Source organism: Herpailurus yagouaroundi, unplaced genomic scaffold (assembly GCF_014898765.1).
Source record: "Herpailurus yagouaroundi ecotype Mexico unplaced genomic scaffold, PumYag 164, whole genome shotgun sequence".
Taxonomy (NCBI): Eukaryota; Metazoa; Chordata; class Mammalia; order Carnivora; family Felidae; genus Herpailurus; species Herpailurus yagouaroundi.
The window spans coordinates 16,370,794-16,390,191 of NW_024412405.1; the positions used below are offsets into that span (position 1 = coordinate 16,370,794).

The 19,398-nt window shown below is 44.0% G+C and overlaps 1 protein-coding gene and 1 long non-coding RNA gene across 2 annotated transcripts in view; one reads left to right on the forward strand and one right to left on the reverse strand.

The window, feature by feature from the left end:
* Positions 1 to 15,664: 15,664 nt before the first annotated feature.
* Positions 15,665 to 17,689, reverse strand: LOC121037796 (uncharacterized). Its single transcript, XR_005793985.1, has 2 exons — positions 17,573 to 17,689; positions 15,665 to 17,332 (listed from the first exon to the last, which is right to left on the reverse strand). It is a non-coding gene; the product is annotated as an uncharacterized LOC121037796 (long non-coding RNA).
* Positions 17,690 to 18,919: 1,230 nt separating this feature from the next.
* SOX21 (SRY-box transcription factor 21) overlaps positions 18,920 to 19,398 on the forward strand; it is a 6,592-nt gene continuing 6,113 nt past the window's right edge. The window contains exon 1 of the mRNA XM_040487240.1: positions 18,920 to 19,387. Coding sequence (XP_040343174.1) covers positions 18,951 to 19,387 — 437 coding nt within the window. The 5' untranslated portion in view covers positions 18,920 to 18,950. The remainder of the gene's footprint in view (positions 19,388 to 19,398) is intronic.

Sequence of the window (19,398 nt, forward strand, 5' to 3'; positions counted from 1 at the left end):
AATAAATAAATGAGTGAGGGAATGATGGCAGAAGTAGATCTAGAATCTACCCTTAATTTTGAAATATTATCCTTGGGGATTCCATAAAATTCCATGGACATTGATAAATTATACTAGCTCTAAGAAAATAATTGCATCAACTAATAATTTGGGTTCGCGTAGCTTTTATAAATTATATGTCAGCTTTTCACAGACAAATATTCCTTCTTAATATAAATCCAAGTATATCACTAATAACATTAAATTTGAAATGGTCAAACAATCCAGTCAAAATAGGGAGACTGTCAGGCTGGATTAAAAAAACAAAAACAAAAACAAAAACAAAACCAGACCCAAGTGTATGCTGTATATAAGAGATACATTTCAAATCCAAAGATTGAGACAGGTAGAAAGTGAAAGGATTGGAAAAGATACATTATGCAAACAGCAACCATAAGAAAGCTGGATTGGCTATAGTCATATGACGAAAAATAGACTTTAAAAGAAGAAATGTTAATAGAAATAAATATAGACATCAAGTAATAATAAGAGGCAATTAGTCAGGAAGATAAAACAATTATAAAATATATATACCTAAATAACAAAGCCCAAAATACACAGAGAAAAAACGGACAGGATTGAAGAAAAAGACAGACAATTCAAGAACAATATTTGGATTGGGGCGCCTGGGTGGCTCAGTTGGTTGAGCATCTGACTTCAGCTCAGGTCATGATCTCGAAGTTTGTGGGTTCAAGCTCCGCATCCGGCTCTGTGCTGACAGCTCTGAGCCTGGAGCCTGCTTCAGATTCTGTCTCCCCTTCTCTCTTCCCTCCCCCCCACTGCCCCCTCATGCTCTGTCTCTCTGTCTCTCAATAATAAATAAACGTTAAAAAAATTTTTTTAAAGAATAATATTTGGAGACTTTAACATCCCAGATTCAATAATGGGATAGAACAACTAGAAAGTCAACAAGGAAGGAAACAGAAAACTTGAACAACACTATAAATTAACTATACCAAACAGCCATCTATAGAACACTCCACTCAATAACAGCAGAATGCATATTCTTTTCAAACACATATGGAATATTCTCCAGCCTACCATATGTTAGGTCAAAACACAATCCATATTGATTTAAAAGGATTGAAATCATACATAGTATCTTCTTAGACCACAATGGAGTAAAATTAGAAATCGCTAACAGAAAGAAAATCCGAGAATTCACAAATATGTGGAAATTGAATGACATATTCCTAAATAAGAAACCACCAAGGAAATTAGAATATATTTTACAAGGTATAAAAATGTAAACACAATGTAACTCAACATGGCTTACAGCTAAAGGAGTGCTTAGAGGAAAACGGATAGCTATAAAACCCTGTATTAAGAAAGAAGGAAGATCTCAAATCAATAACCTAACTTTCCACCTTAAGATACTGGAGAAAGGAAAACAAACTTAATCCTAAAGCAACAACAAGGAAGAAAATAATAAAGATTATAATAGAAATTAGTGAAATACAGAACAGAAACTGATAGATTATATCAACAAAATCAAAAGAAACACTTTACAAAGGTCAACCAAGTGGTCAAATCTTTATCTAAACTAACCAAGAAAAAAAAGAGAGAAGACTAAAATTATTAAAATCAAGAATAAAAGAGGAACATGACTTCCAAGCTAACAGTAATAATGGATTATAAAAGCTAGAAGAATTATAAGGGAATGCTATAAATAACTGTATGCCAACAAATTAGATGAAATGGAAAAAGTTTAGAAAAACACAAGAAGTATTAGAAAAATCTAGGAAGGAATAGAAAATCTGAGTAGAACTTTTAACAAAATGAGTGAATTAATGATCATAAAACTTGCCACAATAAAAAGCCGTGGCCCAGATGGCTTCACTGCAGACTTCTACCAAACATATAAAGAATTAATACCAATTCTTCCCAAACACTTTCAAAACACAGAATAGCAGAAAATGCTTCCCAACCCATTCTGTGAGGCCAATATTTCCCTGATACAAAAACCAGGCAATGATATCACCAGAAAAGAAAACTATAAATCCATATCTCTTAGGAATATAAACACAAAAATCCTCACATGTAGTAAAGAAACCAAATCCAGCAACACATATCAAAGGTTATCCATCGTGAAAAAGTGGCATGTATCCCAGGAAGGTAAATGTGGCTCCACAGTCAATGTCATACACTACATCAAGAAAAGAAAGGACAAAACCACATGATCATCTCAATAGAGGAAGAAAAAGCATTTGACCATATTCAACACCTCTTCATGATTAAGAAACAAAAGCTTCAATAAACTACAACTAGAAGCAAACTTCCTCAACCTGATAATGAGCTTCTGAAAAACTAACAACAGAGCTAACATCATACTTAACAATGAAAACCGAAAACACTCCACATTTGTTGAGCCTTGTACTAGACATTCTAGCCAAGGCGATTAGTCATTAAAAAAAAAAATGAGGCATCCAAATTAAAAAAGAAAAGTAAAACCTTCTCTATTTGAAGATGATGTGACCTTGTATGTTGATAATTCTAAGGAACCCACAAAAAAAGTAAAGATTGCATGATATGTGATCAATATACAAAAATCAAGCATATTTCTATACACTATTATCACACAATCTGAAAATTAATAAACAATTCAATTAACAATAATATCAAGAAGAAAAAAGTATGAGGGAAGAAATTCAACAAAAGAAGTTAAACTTGTGCACTAAAAATTACAAAACACTATTGAAACAAAGATCCAAGTAAATGAAAAGGCATCCTATGTTCATGTTTCTAAAGGCTTAATATTGGTAGGAGGGCCAAACTCTGTAAATAGATCTGTAGATTCAACATAGCACATACTGAAATCTCAGATCTTTTTGTAGATATCGACAAACTGATTCTAAACTTAATATTTAAATACAAGGGACCTTAAATAACCAAATAATCTTGAAAAAGAACAAGGTTGGAGGACTCCCCTATTTCAAAAAGAATCTGAGTGGCTTGGTCAGTTAAGCATCTGACTCTGGATTTCAGTGAGGTCATGATTTCACAGTTGTTTCGTGAGATCAAGCCCCACGTCAGGCTCTGCACTGACAGAGCCTCTCTCCCTCTCGCTCTGCCCCTCCCCCCCCCTCGAAAAAAAAATTACTTAATTTAAAAAAAAAGAACTCTTACACTCAGCAATAATAAAAAGACAACCCAATTAAAAGTGAACAAAGAATCTGAACAGACATTTCTCCAAAGATGATATACAATTGATCAAAAACACATAAGAAAAAGTTCAACATCATTAGCCATCAAGTAAGTGCGGACCCAACCACAGGGAAATACCATTTCATACCAACTAGGGTGGCTGGAATCAAAAAGACAGATAATAGCAAGTGTTGGCCAGGATGTGGAAAAATTGGCACCCTCATACACTGCTAATAGGAATTTATGATGCTACGGTTGCTTTGGAAAATAGCTAAACAGTTAGCTAAGACCCTTATTACATTATCATTCTACAGAATGAGGAGGTCATCAAAAGGTTAGACAGAGAGTTACCATATTACTAGTAGTTCCATTCCTAGGCATATATACAGGAAAAATAAAAATGTATGTTCACACAAAACCTTCTGCATAAATGTTCATGGCAATGTTACTCATAATAGCTAAATTATAGAGACAACCTAAATGTCCATCAACTGATTAATGGATAAATAAAATGTAGTATAACCATACGATGGAGTAGTACCAACAATAAAACTGAATAAACCACTGGTGCATGCTACCACATAGATGAACCTTGAAGCCCCTCACAAAAGACCACATATTACCCGATTAAATGAAATGCCCAGAGTAGGCAAATCCGTAGAGACAGAAAGTAGATCCGCGATTGCTCAGGGCTGAATGGAGGTGAGGCAGCTGAACTCTAATGGGGAGTGACCACTAATGAATGTAACATTTCTTTTAGTGATTAAAAAAAGGTCTAAAACTGTTGTGATGATTGCACAACTCTGTGAATATGCTAAAACACATCACCTTGTACACTCTTAATGGGTGAGTTGTATGGTATGTGGTTATATCCTCATAAAGAAGTTATAAAGAAGTACAGTACGACATGACAGTTCACTGTGATGACCGACTTCTGGAAGGGATGAAGGAGACAGGTGTTGAGAATCAGAGCGATTATAAAAGAGGCAGAGTGAACAAGCCTTACAATGTGCCTTAAAATGGAAAACATACTGGGGGGGTGCGGTGGTGGTGGGGGGGGGAATAGCCTGAACAGTTGTAGCCAACCCAACCATTGCAGGTGTCTGCACCAGACCTGGGGTGCAGCCGTCTTCCCCCACTGTCCCGGGTGAACCAGACGCACCTCTGTCTCTACCCTGGGTTCGGCCAGCTAACAGATATTTTTCTGAAAAACAATGCTTTACCACTTATTTTGTTGCCTCCTTTTATTCTAATCTTCACAACAACTGCATGAGTTAGCGTAAGACACATACGACTGTTATCGTCGTACAGATGATAAGACGGAGGCTCCAAACGTTAAGCTGGAAACCTGCACCAGGCAGAAAGGGGGCTCAAACACAGAGCGCGTGATTCCCAGGTCAGAGTTCCTTACGATGTGCTGCTCCTACCTGCCTTTTTAACACGTATTGTTTACCCTCTATGATGGCGTCCTATTCAGAATGTTTATAATTAAAAACTCATTAATTGCAGTATGTATTTTAATTGATGGGCTCTGCTGATGTCAGAAACCACAAAACCACTGATTCATCGGATTGAGTGGGAGTCCAGTCAGCTATGGAATTTATTAATCCATCTCTGTAGACATTACTAATATTTTCCTTAAGCAACATATCCCCCCAAAGAGATGAAAGTCAAAGCTGGTGGCTAAAGCAAGGGAGGTGGAACCCCAGAAAATAAATGTCATCAAAGTCCTTTGTTACATGTTAATTTTTCAGTGAAGCTTTTGTGTCCTCTAGCGATGTCTTCTGCTTGTCCTGTGGTTGTCCGAGCCATATCGTTGTTAGATGTGCAATCGGCCCTCATTGAATAATAGATTACTTTCTCAGTCCAATGAAGATAATTTATTCACATGTATGTCAAAATAATAAAATCCAAAAATTTAGAGTTGGAAAAGAAAAAGAAATGGGGGTGCCTGGGTGGCGTAGTCGGTTGAACGCCGACTTCAGCTCAGGTCATGATCTCATGGTCCGTGGGTTTGGGCCCCGTGTCGGGCTCTGTGCTGACAGTGCAGAGTCCACTTGGATCCTCTGTCTCCCTCTCTCTCTGTCCCTCCCCTGCTCATGCTCTCTCTCTTTCAAAAATAAATAAACATTGGGGCTCCTGGGTGGCTCAGTCAGTTAAGCGTCTGACTTCCGTTTAGGTCATGATCTTGCTGTTAGGGAGTTCAAGCCCCGTGTCAGGCTCTGTGCTGACATGTCAGAGCCTGGAGTCTGCTTTGGATTCTGTGCCTACCTCTCTCTCTGCCTCTCCCCCACTCACGCTCTCTCTCTGTCTCTCAAAAATGAATAAACATCAAAAAAATTTTCTTAAAGAATTTCTTTTAAACTATAATCATGCAGATGAAATGTGGCATACATGGTCATATGAAGTTTGTCTCTCTCCTGTGGAGGGCAAAGGGTTATATGCCTGAGTGACTACTCCCAGAAAATCTGGAAGAAAAAACTTCATTTTCTAAGCGGTGACGGAAAAAAGCCTAACTTGCTTTCAGGATTGAAAATTAAGGCCCATCACTGGGAAACAGAAGAGATTATAACATTATAACAGAGTAGCCTCAGCTCTGCATAGGGTTTCGTAACTTATCCGTCTCCCCTGCAAAACCGTGTTTCATTTCCTGAGGTTGGCAGGAGGAGGCTATCAGATACAGAATTTCTGCAGCTGTCAAGCCATTCTTTTGCTCCAAGAGAAAGTCTCCCCCTGCAGGCTTTACAACCTCTGTTTTCCTCCTTTACTTGATACATTAAATCTGGCTTCTCCAGGCTGAAAGGAACGAGGGAATCTTCAACAGAATCAACTTGTAAAGTGGTAGATGGATTTGTTTACTTAATTATTATACTCTAGATTTCGATGTCTGGATGAAGGCTGTTCTAGTTATCTGTTGCTGCATAACCAGCCATCCCTAAACTTAGTTACATAATACAGGCATTTTATTATATCTCATGATTTTGTAGACGAGGTATGTGGGCAGGGCTCAGCTGGGCAATTCTTCTGCTGCGCACGGCATGACAAAGGTCACGTGGTGGTATTCTGCGGGGGGGATGAGCCACTCTGGAGGATCTGAGACAGCATTACTCTCATGTCTGGCACCTAGGCAGTGAAGGCCAGAAGGCCAGAATCAACTGGTACTGTCTATCAAAGCATATCTCTAAATAGATAGTCTCAGAGTAGATAGAATTTTCACACGGCAGCTCAGGGCTCCCAGAGACCAACAGACCCAGGTGAAAGCTGCAAACCTTCTTATAAGTCAGACAGTAACACTTTTGCTGTGTCCTGTTGGTCAAGAAAATCACTAAGACAAGCCCAGATTCCCTGGGTGAATTATTACACTTCACCTCTCTGTCCATGAGAGAGAGAGAGAGAGAGACTCTGAAGGAGTAACAGAGAGTTTGTCTCAATCTTCAATCTACCATAAAGTCTATAGTCACTGAGCATGCGTTGTTGGAAGCAGCCAATTAAATTTCTACAGTAACACAAAATTAAAGATTCACACACTTAACCCTCAGTCTGTCATCCCAACCCTATGTAGAGTTAATTGCAATAATTCCTTAAAAGTAGTGCAGTGTGAATGCTCATAGGAGCTTCTTCACCCACCCTCACAAATTTTGCCTCTGGGATCACCACCCTAAGTAGTGCAGAGTCAACCAGTCCCATCTCAAAGACCCCTGCCTCAGACTCCTGGATAGACTCCTGCCTCAGTCCTGGGATGGAATCCTAGACCTCTGCTGTTGTAAAAAAAGAGGATAAAAACTATTACCAATTTTCACAGTTTGTGCCATTAAACTATTCTGTACATATAAATGGAGCCAACGTGCTTTGAAAATCACGAAGGAGGGGCGCCTGTGTGGCTCAGTCGGTTAAGTGGCTGACTCTTGATTTCGGCTCAGGTCTTGATCTCATGGGTTCATGAGATGAGCCCCACATTGGGCTCTGTGCTGAGTGTGGAGCCTGATTGGGATTCTCTCTCTCTTCTGTCTCTGCCCCTCCTCCTGCTTACGCACTTTCTCTCTCAAAATAAATATTTAAGAAAATAAAGATATTATCTACCCCAGAATGCTTTATTTTATTTCTGGGTAACATGGAGTGAAGTTGTCAGTGGCTGAGGGTTATATTTATCAGCTTTTTTTGGTGACAAAAATTTTTTTGAATATTTATTTTTGAGAGGGAGAGAGTGCAAGTGGAGGAGGGGCAGAGAGAGAGGGAGATGCAGAATCTGAAGCAGGTTCCAGGCTCTGAGCTGTCAGCACAGAGCCGGATGTAGGGCTCAAACTCATGGACTACAAGATCATGACTTGAGCCGAAGTTGGATGCTCAACCAACTGAGCCACCCAGGCGTCTCTACAAAACTATATTTTTATATAAAATATCAAACACTATAGAAGTGTATATATAGAACCTGCCTCAGCTCAAGTTGCCATACCAAAATATTTCAGACTGAGTGGCTTAAACAACAGATTTTTTTTTCATAGTTCTGGAGGCTAGCAAGTCCAAGATCAAGGTTTCGGCAGGGTTCTCTCTTCCTGGCTTGCAGACTGGTTTTATCCTCATATTGCCTTTCTTCGGCATGCATGCAGAGAGAGTGAGCTAGCTCCCTGGTGTCTCTTCTTCCAAGGGCACTAATCCTATTGGATCAGGGCCCCTCCCTTAATTATTACCACGCAGGCCCTATGCCCCAATACAGTCACAACTGGGAGTTGGGTCTTCAACATATGAGTTTGGTGGGAACACAAACTCAGCTCACAGCAGGAGTTCAGAACAAAATCTTTCAGTTCCCCTTTACCTGCCCTCTTCCCAAGTCCCTATGTTGTGTTTCAAATGCAGCTTTGGGGAAAAGGCTAATCTCTGGCCCACCTGAGAGTCTGATACCCTGCACAGAACCCCTATGGGCTCACTGCCTCAGGCTCTTAGAGTAGAAATTGTATTATTCACGGTAAGAACGCTGAAAACATATGTGGTATTTAGAATGTATCCCTTGAGATGTACAATCACCAATCCTCCATTCATTTTACAGAAACATAAAAGTATGTATTGATTTAATTCAACTGTAAATTTTCATTTTATAGTCAAGGAACTTGAAAAGCAGAGAATTTCTACAGTTTAAATGGAAAAGCTGTTGTCTTTGTTACAGACATGTCCTCAGTTGCAATGTAAGATTAAGAACTTCAATAATGACCGAGTCTCCTGATGACAGAAGGCGAGAATGTGGGAGTTTTGGGGCACCTGGGTGGCTCAGTCAGTTAAGCATCAGACTCTGGATTTCAGGTCAGATCACGATCTCACGGCCGGAGGGATTGAGCCCCACATCAGCCTCCGTGCTGACAGTGCAGAGCCTGCTTGGGATTTTCTCTCTCTTTCTCTCTCTGCCTCTAATAATAAATAAACATTAAAAAGGCAGGGGGTATCTGATACTAGGAGTATCAGAGATGTTACTGAGGTTGCCCCATTTCCACACAGTTCTAGACTTCATTAAGATTAATTAATTAAATCACCGATTAAAACCAGTTTAACAATCCTGTGCCTGAATCATGCAGTTACATCCTCAACCCCTTGGCGGCGCTCACACAGACTTCGAGCATGCAGCGATCCATGCGTTCAGCAATTTATTTAGCGCCAGTTCAATGCCAGGAGCCTCACTAGGTGCTGAGATATAAAGATCAATAAGATACGGTCTCTGCCCTTGGGATGTTTAAAGTGAAGTAAGGGAACACACAATGAGTTAACAGTTGAAACCAAGAGGCACTGGCACCAGAATAATAGTTGGGCCGGGTATAGAGAAACATGAAGCAAAGAGCAATCAGCTCAGCCTCTTGACAGTATGTTTACAAAAGCAGCTACTCCAAATTATTATTAATGAATCAATCAGATAATATTTTCTTGTTAGGTTGTTGCCAAGCTCTTAACTCACTCTCATGTGTCCTAACAGAAAAGGCAGAGTTTTATTAAAAAGCAAGTTCTTGAGACACAATGAAAGGCCCCTTTTGCCTCAAGCAAATAAACAAAGACAAATTTTGTCAAATACCAGGCTTTGTTTGACAGCAATAGATGTATTTGCTGGTAGACAATGCACACGCACAAATGTCAAATTCTGTTTTTAAAGTGTATTGCAAGGGAGCACGGCAGGCATGCCTATGATCCTAGAGTCTTGGCCACTCCTGACAACTGACCGGAATGTGAAACTGGAGGCTGATAATGAACAAAAGGACACGTCAACTAGGAAGTTAGTGTATAGAAACACTTCGGTGCACAAACAAAGCGTTACAATACAATGCGGCTCTCCAAATACCCCGGGGGGGGGGGGGCGATATGTCCACTGAGGTCATGAGTCAACTTTTCAGGCAGCTGGAATGATTAGGTGCAGATTGCCACGGGACTCACCACCCTTCCTTCATGCTTCTGGATTACTGTCTTGTATCCTCTTATTACGTTCCAGTCACAAAAATTAGAAGGAATTATGTCATTGGCTCACTTGTGGATCATTTTACTTTGCCTCCAGAAGAAGGAAAGGGAACATTATGCTGCTGGGGAAAACCACCACCCTGATTTTGGCATGGACCGTGTGGAGTGAATGGAGGACTTGGCCTGTCCTCAGTATACTGAGCACGGACGCAGGAACACGCAGTCACCTTCCCCATAGGTGGTGCAAGAAACTACAGAAAACTGGCCCACAACCTAGCCTCTCCTGGTGCAGACACAGAGGCTGTGCTTCCTACTCCAAGATGCAAATAGCAAAGTGGCATAAAAACAGGTCAGGGCAAACAGTCTAACATGACGACCAGGCAAGTGGTGTGCAACTATATTTGGCAAACACCTCTGCTAGGCTGATAGAGGAATGGGAGATGCAGAAATTTATACCAATCGAGTTATTTATTCTTCCAGTGTGCAGAGTTCATGGACCCAACCTGGTGGGGTTGTCGTTCTAGAGATAAAAACTGGATGGTTCAACAAAACATCTAAACTAAGCAAAGCAGAAGCAAGCAGAATCCTGGGGAAATGGGTACATGTGTGTGATTGGGTGACAGTGGGACCAGGGCTGAACTAGATCATTCAAAGCCCCAAGCTCTAAAAAGAGTACTGTGACTCCCGCCCCCCCCACTATGCCATACATAGGTCAGGAAAAACACAAAGGTGCCCACTATCACCACATAATAGTGGGCATCTATCTGTTCTACAATGAACTGAAGGGTCTAGACAGTGCAATAAGACAAGAAAAAGGAAATAAACTGTAGAAGATTGGAAGTGTATCAGTATTTGCAGATGATACGATTTCATATGTGGAAAATCCAAAAGAACCCACAGTAAATTACTTGAATTAAAAGTGATTTCACAAGGTTGCCACTTAGAGTCAATATACAAAAATCTATTGTATTTCTATATACCAACAATAGGATATAAAATTATTTAAAAGATACTATCTTTTTAAAAAGATATCTGTTGGGGCTCCTGGGTGGCTTAGTCAGTTAAGCATCTAACTTCCGCTCAGGTCATGATCTTGCTGTTAGTGAGTTCGAGCCCCACATCAGGCTCTGTGCTGACATGTCAGAGCCTGGAGTCTGCTTTGGATTCTGTGTCCACCTCTCTCTCTCTCTGCCTCTCCCCCACTCACACTCTATGTCTCTCTCTCTCTCTCAAAAATAAGTAAATATTTTTAAAATAACAAGATATCTTTAAAATATGCTATTTATAATAGTATCAAAAATAGTTTGTAAAACTACTAGTTTTTAAAAAGAATAATAGATGAGTAAGAATTCTACCAGAAAACTGTAAGATATCACTCAGAGTATTAAAAAACAACAAAATTAAGGGAGGGAAACTCAATGCATGGCTTCAGAGTGTGAGAATTGTAAAGATATCCATTCTCCCTAAATCAACCTCGAGAATCACAGCAATCTTAACTAAAAGGCTTTTCAAAAAAATGTTTGGGTTCTCATCACAAGAAAAAAAATTTTGCAATTGCCTATGGTGACAAACGTTAGATAGACTTAATGTGGTGATCACTTTGTAATGTATACAGATACCACATCATTATGTTGTGGCCCTAACATTAATATGATGTTACATGCCAATTATACCTCCACTTAAAAAATAAAAACAATTTTAAGATTTGGGGTTTTTAAGAATATTTGGAACCTGACAATCTGTTCTGAAATGTATGCGGAAGCACAAAGGCCAAGAGTAGCCAAGATACATTTGAGTAAGAACAAGACGTGAAGATTTGTTCTGCCAGAATTAGGATAGTGCAATATTAGTGAAAAAAATAGAAAAACTCCATAATAGGAAGCAAAAGAAAGAGCTCAGAAACCACCTCGCATCAGATGGCAAAGGTAGTAGTAATGGGCAGTATACAAAAGCAGTCTTTTCAATGAATAGTTCTGAGAAATTGAGTATCCTGATGGAAAAAAAATCAAACCTCATGCTATACACAAAACACAATTTCAGAGGGATTCTGGAAACAGAGAAATAGCTCCTATAAGACCAACCAGCCCACAGATAATAACCATAAACTTGAGACAAAATAGAAAAGACAACTTCTCTGAATGCCTGGGGAAAAAAATCAAAAGCAAACAGAAACACTTGGAAAAGGGGTACGGCACTAGCTATTTCCCATTTTTACAGCTTTTTGCCTGTAAAATCTCTTGCATGTGTACAATAGACAGGAAAAAGAATGCCTCTGGAGGCCCTTACACATGGTTAAAAACTAGAAACAACCAGGGGCACCCGGTGGCTCAGTGGGTTAAGCGTCTGACTTCCGCTCAGGCCATGATCTCTCCTTTGTGGATTCTAGACACCCTCCCACCCCCGTGGGGCTCCATGCTGGCAGTGCAGAACCTGCTTGGGTTTCTCTGCCTCTCTCTGCCCCTCCTCCCCTCTCTCTCTCTCTCTCAAAATCAATACACTTAAAAAACAAACAAACTGGAAACAACCCACATGCTCATCACCAAGAGAGGATAAGCAAATACATGTGGTATATTTCCACCACTGAATATTACATGGCAGCTAGGATGAATAAACTCCACGATATGCAGTAATATTAAATTCAAAGAATGTAACTAAATGAAAAAAGTTCATTAATAAATATTATATAAACAATTAAAATAAAAACATAATTTTAAAGGACACCTATAAATGAAAAAACGATATAGCTAAATTTTTTTTAAAAAGTCAAAGGAATGGGGGACGCCTGGGTGGCGCAGTCGGTTAAGCATCCGACTTCAGCCAGGTCACGATCTCACGGTCCGTGAGTTCGAGCCCTGCGTCGGGCTCTGGGCTGATGGCTCAGCCTGGAGCCTGTTTCAGATTCTGTGTCTCCCTCTCTCTCTGCCCCTCCCCCGTTCATGCTGTGTCTCTCTCTGTCCCAAAAATAAATAAATGTTGAAAAAAAAATTTTTTTTAATTAAAAAAAAAAGTCAAAGGAATGAAAACAATTACGTCCAGTTAGGGGAGGCAAGTATATTGTTCACTGGGGAGATCATTTGGTTTGATATAGGTTTATTGGAAGATTTTACTTTGAGCAGTGGATCCCTTGTTACATTATTAAACAAACAAACCATTGGGGGAGCAATTCACGGGAGCTTGTCGTAAATCCAGAACTGTGCTTACACCCACTTTGTGTCCTTGGAGTTTATAAAAGGTGAAGAGGAATGAGGGAAGGAGGGAGGTGGATGGACAAGAAACATCCCTTATGCTGAGGAAATGTAAAGACAGGCTCGATATCATGGGTATGAGACTCCCTCTTAGGGGCCCTGGCCTGTCTAAGTGAGGGTGGAGACTGAGTTCTTCTCGGTGCTTGCAGCGGGAGGCCGGCAGAGGGAGGGCAGGTGGATTGCAGCTGAGACCTGATCTGTGTTGATAAGCACCGAGCCCGGACTTTGAGAGACTACCTCTGGTGATGGGGTGCTGTTGTGGGTTTGGAACGTCGTGCTGGGGAGATTGCCATTGGGCACTCCCTCAGAAGGGGTGTGGGGCACAGAGTGAGTCACAGAAGGCCTGAGGAGGTAGGTGGAATTAAGAATCTGTGCCAGGAAGGGGCTGAGTCTTGTGTCGGGTCTTACGGTGATGGTGGTGAGGAACGTCAGCTTAATTCAAAGGCCATTTCTTCCACTTTGGGTTGTGTGACTTTGGGCATGTCATTCATCTACTCTAAGGCTCAGTTCCCAACTTGCAAAGTGAGGTAGCTCTTACCTCATAGAGCTCTCTGAACAAACGAAAGGAGATAATGTATGTAAAAGGTACGATATCTTAAGAACGGAATAAATGATAGCTATAAAAGAATCAAATCAGACCCATCCTTAAATGGGAGACCGAATCTGAGGAGGGCAAGGCAGGGTCACCTGGAAGCTGGAAGGGGGGACGGTAAGACAAGAGGGAGTTTGCAGAGCCAGAAGCATGGCTTATTCACCACCCTGCTGGAAGACTGAAGGGGTCCTCCCTCTCTGAGCTTTGTTCTTGCTCAAGATCAACCAGAGCGTGTATGGTGATGAAATTTACAAGTAACCCCACCACACCAGAACCCAGGCTCCTCAGTAGAAAACTACGGGTTGGAAGGATTTTTCGTTACACAGGCCACATGACACGATGAATGTCCTCGTTCATTTCTGGTGTTGTTTCTCGGCTGGCTCCCTCACACTTAAAAAACCTCTTATCCTTGGAGAGGTAAATCTCTCCATTGCTTTTAAGGAATTCTTGGGATCTGAATCAGTATTTTCTGAAGTTGTCTGTCTTGGATTATTTGCATTGTCTTTCTTTCCCTTAGGTGCTTTTGGCGGGGTCCTCCAAAGGAGGCGGGAGAGAGAGAATGAGAGAGAGCGGTTTTTTATTTTGTGTTTCTGGTTCTGTCATCTAGGTAAAGCTCCTTTTTGAAAATGCAGTGTGAGCACTGCTAAGGAGGGATGAGGAAAGGTGTCTCCAGAATTGATCTGTGTAGTGCCAGTTTCTAAGGCAGGAGCGGTGAGAATCGAGGGAGAGAAAGGTCAAAATGATGAAAATGTAGCAGTCACCAGTGAAAGGTGACTTGTGCAGTTTTGGCTCCTGCCTTGTCGGCTTCAACTCCCCTTTTGTCTCCTCGGCTCTCTGTGGACCCCATGTTTGGGGCTTTCCCCCTTTTGGGGGCTGATGGGAAAAGAGCGGGGGTGGGGGTCAGAGGAGTGGGACTAGAGAACTGTGACAACAGCCTAAGTAAGGCAGCTTTTGCCACAGTTTGCTGGTTTCCTCCTCAACCAGACAAACGGGCTGTATTACCTTTCTACACAGGTATGAGAGCTCGTGAATGCCGTTATTACACTTGTTTAAGACCAGACCCCCAAAGTTCTCTGTCGCTGCTAGTGTTCCAGGTGCAAAGACTTGGCCTGTGCACTTTGAAGGTGCCATCTTTACTGCCCAGCCACTTTCTTTGGCTCACCTCGTGGTGCCCCACCTCCATGGTGCTATGAAAATGTGTTGGTGAGCCAGCCGGGTGAAAATCCAGGATGGGAGCGGAGCGGAGACGGAAAGGATGGAGGAAAATGATGGAGTTCATTCTGATCCCTTGTCTTCCTTTGGGACCCAAATATTCTCCCCTCTTTTGTGGAAGAGAAAGAGAGAAAAGGCCACTCATGTCTGGTGTTGCCAAGGTATTTTTTTTTTTTTAATTCCCCAACAACCTCATTGCTGCCTCCTAGTGAAAGCTTTAGAACTGAACAGAGACCATTTGCTGGGGAGCCTTTAAGGGGGAAAAGAAGAAACCGAATTCACACAAACTCACAAACTTTCGGAGAGGTTGTCTGTCTCTCCGTTTCTGATTCGATATATTTGTGATCACGGGTATTACATGGCCGCAGGGAAAATACAGAGCCCACAAAGACTCTGCTGATCAAGGTATACAGTTCTCTGGTTGCTCCCAATCAAAAGCTGACAATATAAAGCCCATCGAACTTATAATTCTCTTTCAGTTTATTTTGCCTCCCCTATTCACTCAGACAGACTATCAGACAGACTATTCTCTTTCCTATACCTTGGTATTTTTCACCTGCAGGTAAAAAACAAACAAACACAAGAACAAAAATATAACCTCGTATCAATTCAAGCATAAGATCTGTGAACTTTAAAATTGGATGTGCATTTTGGCACGTAAGAAAGAGAATAGCATGAAAACTCTGTGAAAAGCTTGACCAGATTCAGACAAGAGTACCACACCGCCTTCCTGTCACTCCCAGCTTACTGTGAGGGCCCTGGGTTGGTTGGGAAGGGTGTAGGCCAAGAATATTGATCCCCTAAAAACTGAAAATGGAAAGCAAATCTCTCCTGTTTTGAAATGTGTGAAATTTTACTTGGTGACGAGACAAACAGCCATTTTCTTTTTAGGTGTGGAAAGCACCTTTGTTTTCTACAGTTCAACATTCTTGGACTTAGGGACTTTCAGATGTGGTTCGTGTACTATCACTAAACAGGCAACACTGCAGTTTCTAAAACCATGTCCAAGGAGGCTTATGTATTTTATTTTTTATGAGGTATTGAACATATAAGCATATATTTCAATCACACGTACAAATATTTTTCCCACGGTAATAATTCATTACAATGGATTTTTAACTTTAAATTTGAAAAGAGTAGATTATAATTTACCTCGCCAATATAAATATCTTTTCTCAATCCTTATCTGTACATGTCAAGATAATTTTCACGATGAGACTGAACTTCATTCACAATGTTTAGTGAATGACGTTTTTCGTATCTTGCATACCTGCACATATGTTCTTTCATATGACAGTGTATAATGTTTTCATCCTGAACCCACTACACAAGTTGGGTTGAAAGCTCAGGGATGAGAATTCTGTAGTTTAGCATCACAAAACAGTATATTTAATATTCTAGTCGATGTAATTACACCTGCCGGTGTTTAATGTAACTTTACGCAGAGTCTCTGAATGACAGAGTGGCTTTATGGAGACTGTAAAGGAATATGGTTCTACAGAAACCTGTCCAGTTGTTTGAGCAGCACAAGGACATAATACAAAGTAAACATTTGTAAATGTGATACTGTAAGACAAATACAGACCCTCCCCACCTCACTGCCATTTACATGTCTCTATGGCACAGCAACTAAAATTAAAGCAATAACCACTATTCTGAAAATGAGCAATAAAACAAGCCTAACTTTTAAAATAAATCTGATGGCCCCAAACATTTTTTATTTAAGTTCATAAAAACAATCGAAGCTTTGTGTCTGTGTGTCTGTGTATGGGATGAACATACATTGCAGGGAAGTTTTAAAGTGTTAACTGTGGATAGAACTCCCTACTTGCACACACCACATGGCTAGGTCGGATCCTAACTGCCGAAGAAAGCAGGCAAGCGAGTTCTCCCCGAAGGACAGGCCAACTTGTGAATAAAACCTCCAGATTGATCACACTATGAGTGTGCTGCAGCATACCAAGAAGTGATAAAAATATGCAAACAAAATCATGCTATTTTTGCATCGTGTCAATTATAAGGAAACTCTTCCTTTCTAAGGACACTGACCACATTAAAGCTATTCCAGTACAGAGTGATTGGTACATTTTACTTTATTCTTTCAGAGAGACATTTTTACACTTCCGGATTTTGAACACCTTCACCCTATCTGTGCATTTAAGTGAGACAGTGTAAGTTAACTGTACCTGAAAGAGATCAGCATATAGATGGCTCTGTCGACCAGAACAGAAACAAAACAAAACACCCAGAATTTTCAAAGAGCTAAACAGTCAGCCAAGGATGCCTATTTTCAGCCTGGGCGAGCTCCTTTTCGAAAAGGTTGCCAAGAGCACGCTCAGTTCCTCCTCAGTTATTTTTCACTTCACTACCTCTGACTGGGTGCATCACCAGCGCAAGAAAATGCGAGAAGCATCTGTTGCAAGTAACATCTGGACCTCCAAGGAAAATGAGCACTTTCTTCCTAGGAAAAATCTCCAACATTTTCTAGGGTACGTCCCCTCTTCCGCCGTAGTTCGAGAGGCTCTTCTTCTCGTGCGCGCCTCCTTTCTCCACGCAGAGTATCCCAGAGCCGCGACCAGTGCCAGGGTAGCCGGGATGACACCAGGGGTTGCCAAACACCAAACAGTGCGCAGAATCCGCGGCGCGCTCCTAGCTCTCCGCTCGCCTCAACCTGCTCTCAAGTGAAAAGGGGTGGGAGGAGGAGTATGGAGGGGGGCGGAGGGGATCCGGTTTAATTCGCGGTCCTGGGGGTGTGGGAGCGGGAGGAGGCTCCGCTGGTCCCTCCTCCCTCCTGGAGTCTTGGGCTCCACCTCCTCCGCATGCCCCCAGATATACACACACTCAGTCGCCGCTGGACATGCACACCCAGCGCCGGCTCCGGGCGCGTGCACACGCAGGTAGCCACACTTACCTGAGCCCGTGCACGGGGCTCGTGCCGCCTCGGGAGCGGCGGAGTGGCGGCCTGGGCCAGGAAGGGGCCCACAGTGCTACGGGAGTGGGGGAAGCGGGAGCAGCCCCAGCGCGGACCTGCGAATAGAGGTGATGGCGCGTTTTCCTTAAATCCCCTCCTCCAGCACCTCCGCCCAGCGCCTGCTCGGCTCTGGCAGGAGAAGCCGGGAGAGAGGGGCCCTGGGCGCGGCGCACAGGCGGGCGCACGCTCCGAGGCGAGCGCGCGGAGAGGGGCGCGGCGGCGCCGGCGCAGGAAACTTGGGAGAAGTTAGTTGCAAGTGCCGGGCGGCGGCCGAGAGGAGCCAGGAGCGGACGCAGCCGGAGCCCGGCCCGCAGCGCCGAGGCAGCGCCGCGCTCCACGCCCGGCGCGCTCCGGGAGCCTGAGCCAGCCGGTGCCCCTGGAGGAGCTCAGAGCGAGCGGAGCCGGCATGGCCCGGGGGACTACGGGAAAACGCGGCAGCTCGGCGAGCCGGGAGGATTTCCCCTGAGGCCCGGCGACCCCAGGCTTGCTCAAGCCTACAGCTTCCTTCCCGGACCTGCAGCCGGAGAGGAAGACCCGCGAAGCAGGTGCTGGGGAGGCAGGCAGCTCTCCCTCCAAACCCCCCAGCCGCTTGGGGGGGGAGGGGTTCCCACCAGCGAGCCCTGCCCAGAGTCTGGAAGACCGGCTGGTGCTGCTATATTTGTATTTATACCCATTGCTGCGCTCTGCGTTCCCTTGCTGTTCCCGGACCTCCTCCGCCCCCCCTCCTCTTCCTCCTCCCGGGCCACCTCCCCTCCTCCCCCACCCTCATCTGCTACTGTCAAATGAGAAAGTCACCGAGGAGAACCCAAACACTCCAGCCGCCGAGAGCCCCCTTTGGCACTTGGCAGCACGCGGCGGCGGACTCCTCGGCTCAACTTGGTGGGGTCTTCGCGACGCAACTTTCCGAGCTGCTGTGCATTTAAGAGAGAAAAGACCGAGGAGGAGGAGAGTTCTGTGGGGCAGCGACTACCTGCGGGGAGTTCGCGAGCAAACGCAGCCAGGGAGAAAGGACAAAAAGAAAGCAAAGGGCAAACTGCCACCGTGGGGTGGGGGCACCGCCGAGAAGTTACTGTGCCCCCCGCGAGGATTTTCCGCAGCTCGGCCGAAGAGACCAGGGCGGCCCGGGGCGCGGCGCGGCCCTGGGCTCGGCCCCTAGCCCCCTCTTCCCGGGCGGGAGCGACTCCGGGGCGCGAAGTGGGGTGCAGCGAGCGCGGGCAGGCCGAACGGGTCCCCGTGGACAGCCAACATTGATTTCCTCCGGGCGGAGGGCGACGGCCCGGGCGGCGGCGGCGGGCTGCAGCCGCGGCACGGCGAGAGCATGTCCAAGCCGGTGGACCACGTCAAGCGGCCCATGAACGCCTTCATGGTGTGGTCGCGGGCTCAGCGGCGCAAGATGGCCCAGGAAAACCCCAAGATGCACAACTCGGAGATCAGCAAGCGCCTGGGCGCCGAGTGGAAGCTGCTCACCGAGTCGGAGAAGCGGCCGTTCATCGACGAGGCGAAGCGCCTGCGCGCCATGCACATGAAGGAGCACCCTGACTACAAGTACCGGCCGCGGCGCAAGCCCAAGACGCTGCTCAAGAAGGACAAGTTCGCCTTCCCGGTGCCCTACGGCCTGGGCGGCGTGGCCGACGCTGAGCACCCGGCGCTCAAGGCGGGCGCCGGGCTGCACGCGGGCGCGGGCGGCGGCCTGGTGCCTGAATCGCTGCTCGCCAATCCCGAGAAGGCGGCCGCCGCCGCTGCCGCCGCCGCCGCGCGCGTCTTCT